General features: G+C 59.5%; 2 protein-coding genes across 3 annotated transcripts; both read left to right on the top strand.

Moving 5' to 3' along the window:
* Positions 1 to 1824: 1824 nt before the first annotated feature.
* ITPA (inosine triphosphatase) lies at positions 1825 to 5963 on the top strand. The gene is made up of 8 exons (XM_075760270.1): positions 1825 to 1980; positions 2079 to 2136; positions 2219 to 2283; positions 3026 to 3099; positions 4030 to 4061; positions 4772 to 4887; positions 5404 to 5480; positions 5749 to 5963. The coding sequence occupies exons 1-8, from the start codon at positions 1918 to 1920 to the stop codon at positions 5867 to 5869; spliced, it is 606 nt and encodes a 201-aa protein (XP_075616385.1). The 5' UTR covers positions 1825 to 1917; the 3' UTR covers positions 5870 to 5963.
* A 337-nt stretch (positions 5964 to 6300) lies between these two features.
* On the top strand, positions 6301 to 11938 carry METTL13 (methyltransferase 13, eEF1A N-terminus and K55). Of its 2 annotated transcripts, none has more exons than XM_075760269.1 (8): positions 6301 to 6523; positions 6948 to 7695; positions 8436 to 8635; positions 9222 to 9417; positions 9639 to 9782; positions 9963 to 10175; positions 10549 to 10680; positions 11163 to 11938. In XM_075760269.1, the coding sequence occupies exons 1-8, from the start codon at positions 6371 to 6373 to the stop codon at positions 11435 to 11437; spliced, it is 2061 nt and encodes a 686-aa protein (XP_075616384.1). In that variant the 5' UTR covers positions 6301 to 6370; the 3' UTR covers positions 11438 to 11938. The 2 variants fall into 2 exon arrangements, with proteins under 2 accessions (XP_075616384.1, XP_075616383.1); XM_075760268.1 differs by having other exon boundaries at positions 9618 to 9782.
* The last annotated feature ends 3611 nt before the right edge of the window (positions 11939 to 15549 follow it).

Below are 15549 nucleotides of genomic sequence, written 5' to 3'. Positions count from 1 at the left end.
GCTTATAGGTGTTGAATTTGGGAGCCACTGCTACACCCTCCTGAGCCCTGTCCTTGCTGGGTTTGGCAGATCTCTGTCAGCAGCATGTCCTTAGGGAGGCTTCCCAGGTAGCGTTGAACTCCCCTCAGTGCAGGCACCGCTATACCACCAGAGAAGTGCTGCAGTTATCACTATGCTGGCAGGGCGCTGCTTCGGGCAGGCACAAACGCTTTTCCAGCTGACCCAGCTCCATGGAAAACAAGGTGGCAAGGTTAGTGCCCCTGACCCAGGGCTGTTTGTGTCTTGTGCCTGCCTTGGGCTCATCTTTTGGTACTAAAGGGATGGGCCCACCCCAGGCAGCTGAGCACAGGCTGCAGGATCTTGTCCTGGAAACGCTGACTTTCCTTGACAGCGCTACCTGAGTGCTTTCGCAGCATCTCCCAGGAGTTTGGGGTGCAAATGGTTGTACTTGAGATGCAGGGCAGGGAAAGGTGCCACAGCCAAAGCCTGCAACGTGCTTCCCTGCATTGCCAAGATTAGGTGTTGATCAGTTTTATGTTCAAGCCACTGAATGCCAGGGTCATCCTGAGCGCAGACCTTCTCAAGGGACCAGCAAATCAGTGGTCCTGGTCAGTAACTTCACAGTAATAGAATTTCCTGAGTAAGTTTTATAGATTTTTATTTTTTTTTTTTTTTCTCAAGGCTGAAAAGACCATTACAATGTGTCGTCCTGGGTACGTTATAGAGCAGTCCTCTTTATGTTCCTTTGAGATACCATGGTCTTTATATTGCAGCCTGTGCTGTCCCACCCTGGACTGGTGGCGAGTAGAATGGGTTGTTGTTTCCAGCAGCGCCTGCATGCTTTGGGGTTGGTTTTCACTTAGGAGATGTTACGAAGGAGATTTTACAACAAAAACAATTCCTTCACCCAAGCGTAGGGTCTGTTTTATCCATTCCCTCTTTGTGCAGAAGACAGACCTCTTCATTAGCTGCCGTTTTCCACATGATCGCTTTTTTTTACAGGGAACAGCATGTTTTGGCTGGAGTTGTGCGTTCCTTCTGCAGGGCTGGTTCCTCCTCCCAGGCTTACTGGTGTGACCCTTGCGGTGAGACCCCAGGGCCCCCGTGCCCGAGGGCTGCGGGGCTGGATGGCTCCAGCTCCGATGCAGGTGGGGAGAGGCCTCCCCAACTCCCAGCTCTGGGAGCCGGCCAGCCCAGAGAGGGGAGTAAGTCCTCCCTGGGGAGCCCCCTTCCAAAACAGGAGCTCCTGGGGGGCTGGGTGTGAGGAGGAGGCCTGGGTACCGCGGGGGGAGAGCTCCCAGGGCCCTGCTGCTGTGCAGGGCGCCGCTCCCCACTACCCTTTACCTGGGGAGCACCGGGCCTCCGGGCCCCCTTCCCGAGTCCTGCCCTGCCCGCCGCTATTTTTGTTACGGCTGCTCCCGCATCTGCCGTCAGCCAGGTGAAACGTGGGGGAGTCTGGTGTCAGGACGTGCGAAGACTTGCCCAGAGGTCGGGGAGCAAAGAGCGGCAGCGCCCGGAGCACAGTTCCGGTACACAGGGAGGCGGCCGCCCCCGCCCCGCTGGAGGTGCCGGTGCCCGCTGTAGGCCGGGCCTCAGCTGGCGGGGACCAGCGGCCGCGGGGCCTGAGGCGGGGAGGGAGCGCGGGGGACGGGCCCCGCGGGGTGGTGACCCGCCGTAGTGACCCGCCCGCGCCTGCCGCCCGCGCAGCTCTCGCGAGACTGTCCGGGACGGTCCCGCGCATGCGCAACGGGCAGTGCAGCACAGCGGCGAGTGACAAGCGCCCTCCCTCGGAGTACCGGAAGTTGCGTTCTCTTAGGCAGCGGTGAAAGCCTTCCCCATTGGCCCGGCGCTGCGGGGTGCGGTGTCGCCGCCGGCGGTGATTGGCGGTTCAGCGCGCGGGTGCCGCGCGGGGTCGGGATGGCGGCACCGTCCCGGCTGAGCGTTGTGTTCGTCACGGGCAACGCCAAGAAGCTGGAGGAGGTGGGAGCGGGGGCGGTTGCCTGGCGGCGGCCCGGCCCGGCCCGACCCGGCCTGGCGGGGCTAGGGCCGGGGCCTGACGGGCGCGTTTCCCTCCGCAGGTCACTCAGATCCTCGGGGACTCCTCTCCCTACACGCTGGTGGCGAAGAAAATTGACCGTAAGTTGGCGGCGGGGCCCGGGGGGGGGGACGCGGCGGGGCGGCCCGGCCGTCTCCTCAGCACCGGCCTTTGTTTCCCCAGTGCCGGAGTACCAGGGGGAGCCGGACGAGATCTCCGTGCAGAAGTGCCGCGAAGCCGCCCGGCAGGTCGCTCGCTTTCTCCTTCTCCTTCCCCTTCCCCGCCGGTCGGGGCGGGGGGAAGCCCAGCCAGGAGCCTCGGGGCTTCCGACCCAGCCCTGGGGGTGCTCGGGGACGTGTCCGGGCCTAGCCTGGCCTCCCTGCGCTCCCCTCAGCCGGCTGTTTCGGGCCTGTGCTGGGCGATGGTGGGTTCTCGCTGGTGGTACAGCGGTCGCTTAGGCAGTCCTGCTGCTGCTCTTCTAACCTCTCGTGTCCTGCCAGCAGCAGGAGGAGGACGTGGCAGCTCCTTCAGTCCAGCCCCAGCAGCTGCGGGACAGCTTTCGGTCAGCTGGAGCTTATGATGGATCACCTTCCAGAGCTCTCTCTGGGATGGGTGTCTTAAAACAGCCAAGTGAGGATTGAGACTTGAGGAGAATGGAGGCTTGCGTCCAGGACACAGGCTTTCCCTCTCCTTGTCCCACCGTTCCTGCCCCCCAGGAGGGCAGGGGGTGTTCAGCTCTGCTCATTTTTCTCCACGTGAGATCTACCCTACCACGCTTCAGCCACTCTGGCCTGCCTGGGGAGAGCATGGGTTTAGTTGTGTCTGTCTGGTATGGATTGCCTCCGAGGGGAAGAACTTTAGCAGCTGGTGGATTTTTGTGGTGTTCCTGTTAGCATGGAAACATGAGAATAGGATAGAGCAAGAAAATGGGGTTGGAAGCAGTGCCTTCCTCTTGGTCTAACATTTCCATCTCTTGGGCTTTCGCTGTAGGTTCGGGGACCTGTTATAGTAGAGGATACCTGCTTGTGCTTCAATGCTCTGGGGGGGCTTCCGGGACCGTACATGTAAGTAGGAGGGCACTTGCTTCACCTTTCGTGCATTAGACTTAGGAGTGCAGGCTGGCAGCGTATGCTTCACGGGGGATTCTCCACACGCCAGGAGCAATAGGGTCAGGGAGGTGATTACAGGTCTGTGTCCTCGACTTCATCCTGCACCTCAGGGGCCGGACTTGAGCTCCCTGAACCTGGCTGTAAGTCATAGAATGGTTTGGCTTGGAAGGGACCTCAAAGATCGTCTAGTTCCAACCCCTTGCCATGGGCACGTGCGCACCCCCTGCCCATGTCACAGTGCAGGACGAGAGAAACAGACCTGAATCTCCTGATCTGCCATCCCTGGTCTTGCAGCCAGCTTGGGAACCTGGCCCTGCAGCAGGCTCTGCGTAGTTAAGGCACCATGTGTTTCAGCAGGACTCTGGGAGGAGTGTCCTATAGGTTCTCACAGGGACTCTTTTAATCCAGCAGATAACAACATTGTTACATTGCAGTGTAACTCCTCTAATAAATAGTGCCTTAGCTCCTGGAATTAACTTTTAGTGCGATTAATTCTTCCAGACCATCTCTGCTGAGCTAAGCAGAGACATAAAAGCTTGATGTGCTTCTATGATGATGAAGTTGGCACTAGAACAGGGTATAAGATGTGAATGAGTTGAGAAATGTATTTCGGCATGTCGGTACTCACAAGTGAGAACTGGGTTATTTACATAGATCCCAGTACTGCAGTAAATTCAATACCCTACTGCTGTTTTCACTGCCCCCCATTCAGTTTAAGAGCTAAGTCTGTCATTATTGGTAAATTGTCCAGAATTTGGTACTTTGACAGCACACTTAAGAGGGATTCAAAGGGCTATGAAAATGTAGGCAACAATATCTCGAGGATGCCTGTATTTCTGAGAAATAATAGCAAAAATTAATCTTTCCTCTCTTCTTACCCTTCAGAAAATGGTTCCTGGAAAAACTCAAACCAGAAGGTACTGCCTCCCATGTTACTGCTCTGCACGTAACTTGGTCCTTTCCAAATGAAGTGGATCCCTGCCTGTGCTGGGTTCTGCTGAGTGTGCTTGCCCATGGCGCTGCCCATTTCATAGCTGGTTTCTTTCCTGCCCCATTCTGTGCCCTTCTTCACGGGATGTTGTTTCCCGCAGTAGCTTCAGCATCATCCCTGGATTCCCAAGCGTCTGCTTCTGCAGGCTGGTGCCAGGGCTTCTGGGAACTTCTTGTTTGTCATCAGTATGACCTGGAAGACCTGCTGCTCCCTTTCGCTTCTGTGCAAGCCCCTCTCCACTAGTGCTCACCTCCCCTGGCATGCAGTGACTGCCTTTGATCTCACAGTTAAGGGTGTGACTGCAAATCCCACGCTGGTGTCACGAGCATGGGTGTTAATCATGCTAAATCAGAGTGAGCTTTAGCCCTCCCTGGTGCCTCACACTTGTTTGCTCCTGCATCCAAATTAATAGCGGAGCCGTGTGCTATTAGATGTGTGTCAGACTTGAGGTGCTGGCTTCAGTCACGTGAGGCACCCAGCCAAGAGCATCCTTGTGCCTGAGCTTCGTCACCCCCTGTAGTTCTTCCTCTCCCTTGTGAGTGTGAGTGCAGAATGCTCCCTCGATCCGTCTCTAGGTGGGCGTGTTGTGCTCCGAGGGAAAGGCAGTAACGCCGGGATCCTTTCTGTGTCGCTCAGGCCTGTACAAGCTGCTGGCTGGGTTTGAAGACAAATCTGCCTACGCGCTCTGTACCTTTGCGTTCAGTACTGGAAACCCAGAGGAGCCAGTGAGGCTGTTCAAAGGCCAGACTCACGTAGGTGGCGTGCCTGGGGAAGGGAGGAGGGCTTCAATGTGAATTTTGTAACAGCGTTGGCTCTGTTGAACACAATTTTAGTGGCTCCTGGGTCACTGAACGCCCTCGGAGCTTGTTGGGAACAGGCGTGGGTGGTGGGTGCTGAATGCTGCAGCCCTTTGGCCCGGCTGTACGTACCGAACGCTCTGCACGTTACCTCAGGCTCTTCAGCCTCCTCGTCTCCCTCTAGCAGAGTTGTATTTGAGTGCAGTTGTTAGTTCTCTTAATGGGGGGCGTAAAGGGGCTGTCCACATAGGGCAGCACGATGGAGCACTGAGTTTAGGGCTCCTAATTTTGGTCACATCCTCGGGAGGTGCTTGGGAAGGGGGACAGCACCACGCACCGTGCCTGCGGTGGCCACGGCGCAAGCTATGGCTGCGTGCGTGTAGCTCTTCGGTCTGTGTTTGAAATGCGACTGCGAGGGAAGTGCTGCGAAACCATGGCTTACAGGGGGTTTTTTTTGCTATCTCCTGGCAGGGGCTGATAGTGGAGCCCAGAGGCCCTCGAGATTTTGGCTGGGATCCCTGCTTTCAGCCGAACGGCTACGACCAGACGTAAGTGGTGTTTTACCTACAGCTCTTCACGTAAGGAAAGCCGGGGTCGAGGTTCTGTGTGGAGAGGCACCTGCGTACGAGGAGGGGGCGAACAGGGAGAAAACGCCCTCCTGGATCCGAACGTGGTGGGTCAGAGGGGGGCTGTGGGCTCTGCCAGGGTGTCCCTACGGGTGCCACCGCTCTCTAGTCGAGCCAGGAGACCGCGAGCAGAGGGGGAGTGTGGTGCAGCCTCCCTGCTGCTGAGAGTTGTGGTTTCTCTCCCGTCCAGGTACGCCGAACTGCCCAAGGCAGTGAAGAACTCGATCTCGCACCGTTACAGGGCGCTGAGCGAGCTCTCCGCCTTCTTCCGTCAGAGCAACTCCACAGAGCCCCGCTCCGGTCCCAGCTAGCCTCCTGGGCTGCGGGGCCATCCCTGGCCCGTACGGCCCCGGCAGAGCTGCACGCTGCTGCGGGCTGCCATTAAAGCCGTTCCTGTTGCAGCCACTGGTACCCTCCTCCCCCCGTTTTTGTTCTGCGCAGCCCAGCGGGTCTGGATTCTTTTTAAGCCTCACGGGAGGGCTCCCCCGGGTCGGGGAGGGCTCCGGCCCGGCCGTGCGCTGTCCCGGGCATTCCCTGCCGCCCTTTCTGCCCGGGGACAGGGCGGAGAGCCGGGTAGCGCGGAGCTCCGGGGCTGGCTGGTCCTCCCCCCCGGGGGCGGCGCTGCGGGCAACCGGCTGCTCCCTCCCTCCGGGGCGCGGAGCCGAGAGCCAATGGGAAGCGGTCGGGGGTGGAGCGAGAAAGATACAGCCAATCGGCTGCGGGACCGCCGCGTCCAATGAAGGCGCTGCGCACCCGGATGCAGTCAGCGCGCGGCGCGGCGGGAGCGGCCCCGGGACTGAGCCCGCCCGGCCATGGAGCTGCTGCCCCGCGGCCCCGGCGAGTTCGGCTCGGCACCGTACTGGGATCGGTTCTTCCGGCAGCGCGGGCAGCGGCCCTTCGAGTGGTACGGGGCCTTCCCGGAGCTCTGCCCCGTTCTGCACAAGTACGTCCGGCCCCGCGACAAGGTGAGCCCCGTCCGGTACCCAGCGCCGTGTGCCCGCACCGAGCCTTCCACGTGGGCGGCGAGCTGCGTGCCGCCGTGCCCCGGCTTAAACCGCCGTCACTGTGCGCTGACACAGACGGTGCGAAGCCCCCGGTGTGCCGTAGCGAGGGACCGGGGGACCCACGAGTAGCCCGGGGCGGGGAGCTCCGGGGGTTAAAGCATCCCCCCCCGTCATCCCCGAAAGAGACGCGAAAGATGCGTCACTTCTGTGCCCGTGGGGCTTTTCTGTATGGAAACGTTATTTTGGGGCCCCCGAGAGTGGGTTTGCAGGTGGTGCGGGTGCAGGTTTTCGCAGAAGGCTCGTGGCTGATATTTGGTCGTAAAACGTTTTGGGGCGCGTTTCCGGGGCGTTCTCACCATCACGCTGCTCTTACGCCGCTCCCCAGGTTCTGGTGGTGGGCTGCGGGAACTCGGAGCTGAGCGAGCAGATGTACGACGTGGGGATGTGCGAGGATATCGTGAACATCGACATCAGCAACGCAGTGATCCGTCAGATGCAAGAGCGGAACGGGAGCAAGAGGCCAAAGATGAGCTACCTGCTGATGGACGCGCTTCAGATGGACTTTCCTGACGCCCACTTCCAGGTGGTCCTGGACAAAGGCACCCTGGATGCCATCCTCACCGATGAAGAGGAGGCCACGCTAGCCAAGGTGGACAAGATGTTTGCCGAGATCAGCCGGGTCCTGCAGGTAGGAGGGCGCTACCTCTGCGTCTCCTTGGCTCAAGCCCACGTACTGAAGAAAGCAGTGGAATACTTTTCCCGGGAAGGCTGGGTCGTACGTGTCCATCAGGTGGCCGGCAGCGGGGACAAGCAGCAGTTTGTCCTACCGGTCTTTGTCTACGTCATGACAAAGTTCAGGAAGGTTCCCGGCTCAGCGCCACAGATCCTGGAGATCTGCCCCGAGGAGCAGGACAAGCCGATGCGGGTGGAGAGCACGGAGCGGCTGGTGGCAGCGGTGAAGGACAGGCAGCATTACGCCCTGCTCTGCAGCCAGCTGAGCAAAACCCCCTGCGCGGAGCAGGTTTCCCTGGATCTGTGTGACAAAGAGAGCGGGAGGCCTCGCTACACGCTGCATGTGGTCGATAGCCCCTTGGTGAAACCTTCCCGGGACAATCGCTTCGCCATCTTCATCAGTGAGTACAGCCGCTCCTGCCTGCGATGAGACAGTGCTCTGGCCAGGAGGTGCAAAACAGTCAGCAGTCCTGACCCTGCTGAAATTGGGGCTGGAGAGGGAAATAGCCTGCCTGGGCAGGGTTCGGTTGATGGCGTAGTCCTGGCTTTGCAGTGGGACATGCGTTTGCCTGGTGGTATAAGCAGAGATCAGGCACAGAGGTCGCTGGCTGAGCGGATGCCCATCTGGCAGCAGAGGAACGCTGCCTGCCCTGCCTCCAAGGTGGTGATTCCTGCCTTCGTGCTGGTGACAGCCACTGTAGCGCGTCGCTGCATAAAGCCGGAGCTCAGCGGACGCAGCCAGAAAGGCATCGCTGGTCTGTGTGGGCGTCTGTGTCACTTGCCAGGGCCAGGCTGCTCAGGGCTGCTCTTCGCTTTTGCGCTTGCACCTCGCAGAGACGTGTCAGGCTCTGCCAGCAGCACTGTTCCCTCCCTGCGTGCCTGCAAAGCTGGGGCTTAGCACAGCCTGGAGACGGGTCGTGAGGCTGTTGGATGCCCCCTTCTTACGAGATGTGGCTTTTCTAACCTCCTGCATGAACCTGCCCTAAACAGGGAAAGTTCTGGCTCTCTCAATGGTTGCAGAGCGCAGCTCTGGGCATGCACCTCATGGTGTCTTGCCAATCCCCGCAGCTCCTCTCTCAGAGGCCGGGTTGGTTGCCCGGGGACCAGGACTGGCCCAGGCTGATGGCAGCCCCTTCTGCAGTCCCACAGGGCAGAGAAACCGAGTGGCTCTTTGGGACGGAGGAAGGGCGGAGGCAGCTGGCCGCCAGCGCGGGCTTCGGGCGCCTGGTCACTGTGGCCCTGCACCGGGAGCAGCGCTACGAGGGCATGGCCGGTATCCAGGCGGAGCTGTCGGGGAAGGTGATGGAGCTGGCCCCGCCGGGCCTCCCTGCCCGGCAGCAGGTGAGCCCCACTGCCCGGCCCCCTCACTCGGCTTCCCCAAAACTGGGGCCAGGCTGGCTTTGCCAGCAGCGAATCCCTCTTCTTCAAGGGAGACCAAGCTGCAAGGTGTGAGCTGGCTGCCTTGGTGGGGAGGAGGCTGGCCTCAGGTGTAGCTCCTCTCGGTTTTCCCTCCAGCTGGCCTCCTTTGCTTGGGGGCAGGATTCAGTGTAAAGTGCTTGCCCTCCAAAACCCAGCATCCCAAGAAAACCAGGCATCCTGAAACCCTGAGAGTATCTGGCCCCTTCCAAATCCTGGCTTTAACTTCTGTCCCTTCTGTCTCCTCCTTCTTGCCCTGGCTCCCCAAAGCTGAGCTTGTGCAAGAAGTCTTGGGGTGTTCGCTCCCTGTACCCCAACAGATGTATGGGAGGGAAGCTGGTGTCCCACGCGCCCGTCCCCAGCTCCCCTGTGGCTCCCTGCAGTGTATTCTGCTGCTCCTGCACTGTGTCCACTTCATCCCGGCTCTTTAGCAGTGATCAGGACAGCGGGAACGCCAGGGTCTGTTCCTGTAGCCTTTCCTTCCTCATGCCAGTCCCTGTTGTCCCTGCAGGTACCCTTCCTGTCCGTGGGAGGAGACATCGGGGTGCGGACAGTGCGGCACCGTGACACCAGCCCCATGAGCGGAGAGTACGTCGTGGAGGACGTGAAGGGGGACGGCACCTGCTACTTCCGCCGCCTCGTCTTCCTCTGCAACAGGAACGTGGTGCAGTCGGAGGCTCGGCTCCTGGCCCCCACGGCTCTCCCAGGTACGTGGGGAAGGGGCAGGGGCCAAGGGTGACTTTTTGGGGTGGCAGAGAGTGAGGTAAAAGTCCTGGGACCTTACTGCCTTGGCCTGGAGCAGCTCTGGGAGCGTTTTTACACTCTGCTGCTTGCCTTGTGGGTAAGGCAGGGGCTGGGTGTGCCTAGTCCCCAGAAATCAGCCCTGTCTCCCACCTTGCCTCACCAGCCGATGCCTCCTGTCATTCAGGCCAGAAGAAACGGAGGAAGGACAAGAAGAAACCCAGCCCCGCCGAGCCACCTGCAGCCATCGACAAGAGCTACCTGTGCTGCGAGCACCACAAGGCCATGGTCGCAGGGCTCTGCCTGCTGGGGGGCCCCGACCCTCTCCCAGGTGACGAGGCTGTGCTGGGGGCAGACGCACGTGTGTCCCCACGCCCCAGCTCCTTGGGGAGGGGCTTTCCTGGCCAAGGTGCCCCATGCACCCTTCCCAAAGCGGTTTGGGGCCGGTGGGTGGGACGAGCAGTGGGAGCGTGGCCATTCTGGTAGCTCACTGGGTGCTCTCCATTGGCAGGAGCCCTGCTGGCGGTGCTCGTGGTGGGGCTCGGCGGGGGCAGCCTGCCCCTCTTCATCCACGACTACTTCTCGCAGGCCCGCGTGGCCGTGGTGGAGATCGACCCCTCCATGCTGGAGGTGGCCACGCACTGGTTCGGCTTCTCCCAGGGCGACCGGATGCAGGTGCACATCTCCGATGGCCTGGACTATGTGGCCAAGCTGGCAGCTGAAGGTACTTTCTTAGGGAGCATCCCGGGTGCCCCATCGAGCCCGGGGGGTGACGTGCTGGGGAGCAGAGTCCTGGGCGGCTTTCACCCTCTGCTTCCTGTCCCTGCCCATCTCCTGCCATGTGTCATGAGCCTCGCCGGGTCTCTGCAGCTCACAGGCCTGTCCTTGCCAATGTTGCAGGGGCCCTTAGATGTGCTGCCTCCCCCAGCGCCGAGGGCTGCTGCTGTGGGTTTCATCTGGAAAGAGAAACCCCAGGAGAGAGAAGCAGCCATAATATGGCAGAGGGGCTGTCTTGACCACCCCATTCGTTGCCTCCCCACCGTGTGTAGCTCATCTCTGTCCCATGGGATAACAAGTCTCTGCACTCCCTCCTGCAGCCCCGTCCCAGTACGATGCCATCATGTTTGATGTGGACAGCAAAGACCTCACGGTGGGGATGAGCTGCCCACCCCCAGCCTTCGTGGAAAAGACCTTTCTGCAGAAAGTTAAAACCGTCCTCAAGCCAGAAGGTAGGAGGGGAGATCCGGCCGTGTCTCTGCGGCCAGGCTGGCTGGTCCTGCGTGGGGTTTGAGTAATGGGGCTGTGCCACTGTTTCCCATCCTGGAGAGTAGCGGCCAGGATTGCTGCGTGGCATCTGCCGCTCCTGGTGGGTCCCAGATTCGGGTGTTTCAGTGGGCATCGTGACAGCAGGGAGCAGGGTGGATTGGGTGGCCTGCGGCGCTGCTGGGTCAGGCAGGCTGAGACATCCCGGGGGGCCAAGGAAGGTTGCAGGAAGGCAGAGGGTGTAGGTGGTACCAGGGAACAGATTGTGTGGCCACCCGCAATCCACGTGAAGCTGGGCCAAGGGCACCAGGGGGGATGCCAGCACTCCTTGTGCTGCCGCGGGGTGGGCGTTTGCACCAGGGTGGCACCGATTCAGCGGCATTCCCACAGGGAGCAGGGCGGTGTGCGAGGGCTGGTCTGAGCTCCCATCCCTCTCACCCTGCTGCAGGCGTCTTCGTGCTCAACTTGGTGTGCCGTGACGCCCGGCTGAAGGAGTCTGTCCTGGCCACCCTCAGGGAGGTCTTCCCGCTGCTCTACGCGCGCCGCATTGAAGGGGAGGTCAACGAGATCCTGTTCTGCCAGCCCAGCCCCGAGGGCCGGCGGGACCCCACAGAGCTGGAGGCACGTGCCAGGGCGCTGGAGGGGGCCCTGCGGCAGCCTGGGCGCCCCTGGGACAGCTCCTACGTGCTGGCGGACATGCTGCAGGCCGTCAAGATCCTATGAGAGGGGCTCTGACGCCACTTGGACGAGAGAGAGGTCCTCGTGTGGATGCTGTGGCCCTGCAGTGGAGGGATCCCCATGGCTGGGACTGCTGCCTTTGGGGGTCCAGTGTGGCCTGGGTCTCTCTGAAGGATGGGACTGGCACGGGGAGGTGCTCCCCACAGCATGGCTCCCTGGGAAGGGGGCTGGGACCATGGAGGGCTGTGCAGCCCAGGGGTTGCATTCACGGTGGTGAGGGGGAGGAAGGTGCTGCTGGGGCTGGCGGGACTGTGGGTTTGGGTCTGTCCTCATTTCTTTCCTGTGTGGGAAAAATGTCCCTCCGATCATCCCCTTCCCCTCCAGCGCACCTCCTTCTCTCTGATGCTGCCTCCTGCATCTTCAGCATCCCTGGTCACTGGTGTCTGCAGAGCTCCAGCCCTGCACCAAGCCTGGTTGTGGATGTGTGTGGGTGGCCTGAGAGCTGTGAAAATAAAATGCTCAGGGCTGCTCCGAGGCCCACAGTGCTTTGCTAGGCTTATTTCTGGTGCACCCAGCACCCCTGGAAAAGGTACGGTCACCTCTGGCAGCTGCCCCTCCTACCCCACTGCCCACTCCTTGCTCACCTTCCCCAAACTGGACCCCACCACGTGCCTGCCCCTCTTCTGCATCTCTCCAGCCATCACCGCTGTGAACTGGGACCTGTAACCCCCTGTGCCCCCATCCCTTCTCCCCTCTGCCCCCCTGGGCCAGGAGGGAGCCAGCCCGGTGCTCGGGCCCCTGGGCACACCAGCGTGCTCGCCCAGGTGGTGCAGGTCAGCCTTCCTGCAGGGTGAAAGGGCAGCAGGAGACCACCCATTGCGGTGTTCCCACAGCACCCCATTCCTGCGTGGGCCGCTCATTTTGTCTCCTGAGTGTTTCAAAGCCTGGTCCCTCCCTGCGAAGTTTAGCCGAAGAGCTGACTCGTATGTCCTTGCTGTGTGCAGAGCAGCTGACCTGCTTGTGCTCCCACATTCATCAGAAGTCGTTTTGGGGGGGCTTGTCTTTCTCCCCTGCAACAGCTGGTACCAAAATGAGTCTGAGACACAATACCAAAGCGACCGGCTTGCAGACATCAAGGCAACAATGTGCTCAGGCACCGTGGTATTTTGCCACTGATCCCACACCCTCACCCCGTGCTCCCTTCTGCCCCTGGCACCCTGAGCGAGGACATCTTTCTGGCAGCTGCTTCCCAAAGCAAACCCTCCCCAGCCACCTTTCCACAGCCCAGGGTGGTACCAACACACTGGAAGCAGCTCCAGGAGGGATCTGACCTAACTGTTGGCGTGGAGGCAACATCCTAGTATCACTGCAGGAGCTGTCTCACCAGCTTTGCAGCTCGCACACCCTGTCCCACCAGGGTGTTGGTGGGCTGCAGGTCATCAGCCTCTTCTTCCTCAGCAGGACCCAGCTCTCCTCTGCCATGGGAAATCCTCCTTCAATTGGAAAGCTGAGGGAGGGGGTGCGTGAGCCCGAGGGTTTGCAGTTCCCCAGCCCTGCAGGAGCCATGAAAAGGGTACCCCAAGGGCTCTCACCCCCTGAACCGCTGGGGACCATGGCCACCGCTCCGATGCAGAGGACAGGGCTGTTTGTGCCTAGGAGGCACTATGGCAGCAGTGCTGACAGCAAGCATGTCCCTCTGGTCGGCAGCTGTGGCTATATTTTAATTTTCCAGCAGTTTCTGCTTTGGAAACCGCTCTGTTCAGATCCCTTCTCCCATGCTCCTTCATTCCCCTTCACAGAGGGACAAATCAGTGCCCTACTTTCTCCCTGGGCTGGCCCGCTTCTATGCAGAGGGAGCAGATGCTTTTTTTAAATAAGTGCTTTTGATGGTTCCCAGGCGCTGGAGAGCAGGGCTGGCCTGCTCCCTGCCTCAGATAACGGACGGCAGTGTGGGCTCCACGCATTGCTCGCCACCGGGTCGCTCTGTGCTGTAGCGTGTTTGGGGCAGCGCGTGGATGCTGGTCAATGGGAGAGACAAGGCTGGAGCTCGAGCTGGGTGGAAGTCTGCCTGCCCCCACGCAGTTAGTTTCTAAAGCTCCTCTGTGATGAGCACTTTTTTTGGAAGGTATCTATTATCCATCCAGCTTAGCAATGGCAAATTTCTCAACTGGCTCAGCAGTGCTGCATTTAGTCTACTTAGTTTTCCATGTTCGACATAGTTCCAATGACATAGGTTTGTGTGCGTGCCCTTTATTTTACCAAAACCATCTCCTTTCTTCCCCAGGAGCTCGTACAAAGGCTGTGTTCTCCCTCCCTTGTCCAGTTCTGCCTTTCTGTTGTGCTTCCTCATTGCTGGGTAACACCACATCCTGGTGGAAAAACAAAAGCCATCTATTAGAAACAATGTAAGGATGAAATCTCAGTTCATTGCAGCTGTCCTTGCAGCTACTGACAGCCCTACAGGTTTGGTCTGGAAATTCATTTCAGCTGGAAAATTGGTAAATTCATGAGGGTTGCAAATACCTGAAATGCTCCTCTGCAGGTAAAATACTCTGAGGCTGGAATAATTGAGGTGTAGTAAATATTTCTTCCCCTGGCAGCCAAAACATTCAGCTAATGTATACGTTTGGCAACTGTGTTTCTGTTGAGTGTTTTGGCAATATACTCATGTTTACATCCCTTACTCCTCACTTACTTCCTTTGCAGCGTAGGCATGCTGTAAGCAGGGAGATAGAAACAAGCACTGCTGTCACTTAGCAACCTCCGCTGGCTTTGAGATGTTGATTTTTTTCCTTTCTGGATTTCCCAGCACAAAAAGAGACGGCCGCATAACTCATCGCACAGCTCAGGCGTGAGGATGCAGCCAGCCGGGGATGCGTTGGTCTGGTCCAGCCCGAATCCCTCGCAAAGCATCGCATCCGTGTCCCACTGCTGCTCCAGTGAGGAAGGCACCGGGAGGTGATGGGTCAGCCCTGGGTTTCGTGATTTTGGGTGGAGAGACGCAACTGGTTACGCCCAGCCACGGAGGCTCTTTGACCCAGGGTGACTCTGTGGCCAGGCAGCTGGGCAGGACGGTGACGCTATGAGGCAGGCAGCGGTGGGGTGCTACGTGTATACCCCGTATGGTATAACATCAGGTGTCACAGCCCAGATCCCTCTGCAGAAGGACTGGAACTGGCTGGGCTCTCAGGAAGAGGATGGAGATAGATGGGGGACATACTGTCACCAGCTGAAAGTACATCAGGCAGCTGGGAGAGGTTGTGCAGTAATAAAAGCTGCAGGGACTGAGTGCTGAGGCTGATTCCCTCCAGCTGGGAAGAGCTCTGCCGGGGTGAGCCTGGCCCCGCTGGCTGGGGATGCTGCTGCTGCCCGGGCATGGCAGGGTCACAGCACAGCAAGGGCTGCAACAGCCACGTCTCAGAGAGTGGAAGCACCTGGGAAGCATTTTGTCCATGAAATTTTCCCTTGGGGAAGCACTTGGCTTGCCTGGCTTTGTGACCAAGGAAGCAGGCGTGCCAGGCTGCAGCAAGGGAGTACGGTTCTTTCCTGGGGTGCTCAGGGCTGCAGGGAAACATTTCTGTGGGCTGCAACGCAGTATGGTGGCCTTCTACGCTGCAACTGGATGTGCCCAACTAAAGGATGCAGCTGGAGGTCCCAAGGCAGGAGAGAGGCCAGCACGCCAGATGGGACGAGGATTGAGGTGGCAGTGTCCTGTGATTTGTGAGTCAGCAGTGCTACAGGGGAGAGGCAGAAAGCGCCTCTTCTTTGCAGGGGGAAATGCTGCAGCCGCTACTTCTAATCACAGCTCTGCAGCCACTCTGGCTTTCTTTCACTGACTTTAATTCTATTTTTCACAGCTTCAAGGTCTGAGCTCTCCTCCTGGCAGATACGCAGGCGTAATGCTGACCAGCACTGCGGAGCCAGGTGCTGCTGAGAACCTGGGAGCTCCCCTGCGCACGGGGCTCCTTGCCCACGCCTCCTCCTGCTTTGTGCTGATCAGCTGCCTGAAAAGCTCTGCAAGACTCTGGGTTTGTATCTGAAGCAAGAAGGGGGTGAGGAAGGTCCCCGGAGAGAAGATGATCGTGTGTGAAGGAGCCTGCCGCTTCTAAATGCTTCCTGGGGGAGGACGCAGTCTCGGCTGTGCTTTGCTCACCCCG

This window comes from Balearica regulorum, chromosome 8 (assembly GCF_011004875.1).
Source record: "Balearica regulorum gibbericeps isolate bBalReg1 chromosome 8, bBalReg1.pri, whole genome shotgun sequence".
NCBI lineage: Eukaryota > Metazoa > Chordata > Aves > Gruiformes > Gruidae > Balearica > Balearica regulorum.
Note: the sequence above shows the minus strand (reverse complement) of the source record. Positions and strands in the feature narration are given on the sequence as shown.

Coding starts and splice junctions, on each gene's coding strand:
- ITPA (XM_075760270.1), top strand. CDS start 1,918: ATGGCGGCACCGTCCCGGCTGAGCGTTGTGTTCGTCACGGGCAACGCC. Junction 2,284..3,025: donor GCCGCGAAGCCGCCCGGCAG/GTCGCTCGCTTT, acceptor CTTTCGCTGTAG/GTTCGGGGACCTGTTATAGT. Junction 4,888..5,403: donor TGTTCAAAGGCCAGACTCAC/GTAGGTGGCGTG, acceptor ATCTCCTGGCAG/GGGCTGATAGTGGAGCCCAG.
- METTL13 (XM_075760268.1), top strand. CDS start 6,371: ATGGAGCTGCTGCCCCGCGGCCCCGGCGAGTTCGGCTCGGCACCGTAC. Junction 6,524..6,947: donor ACGTCCGGCCCCGCGACAAG/GTGAGCCCCGTC, acceptor GCCGCTCCCCAG/GTTCTGGTGGTGGGCTGCGG. Junction 10,176..10,548: donor GGCCAAGCTGGCAGCTGAAG/GTACTTTCTTAG, acceptor TCCCTCCTGCAG/CCCCGTCCCAGTACGATGCC.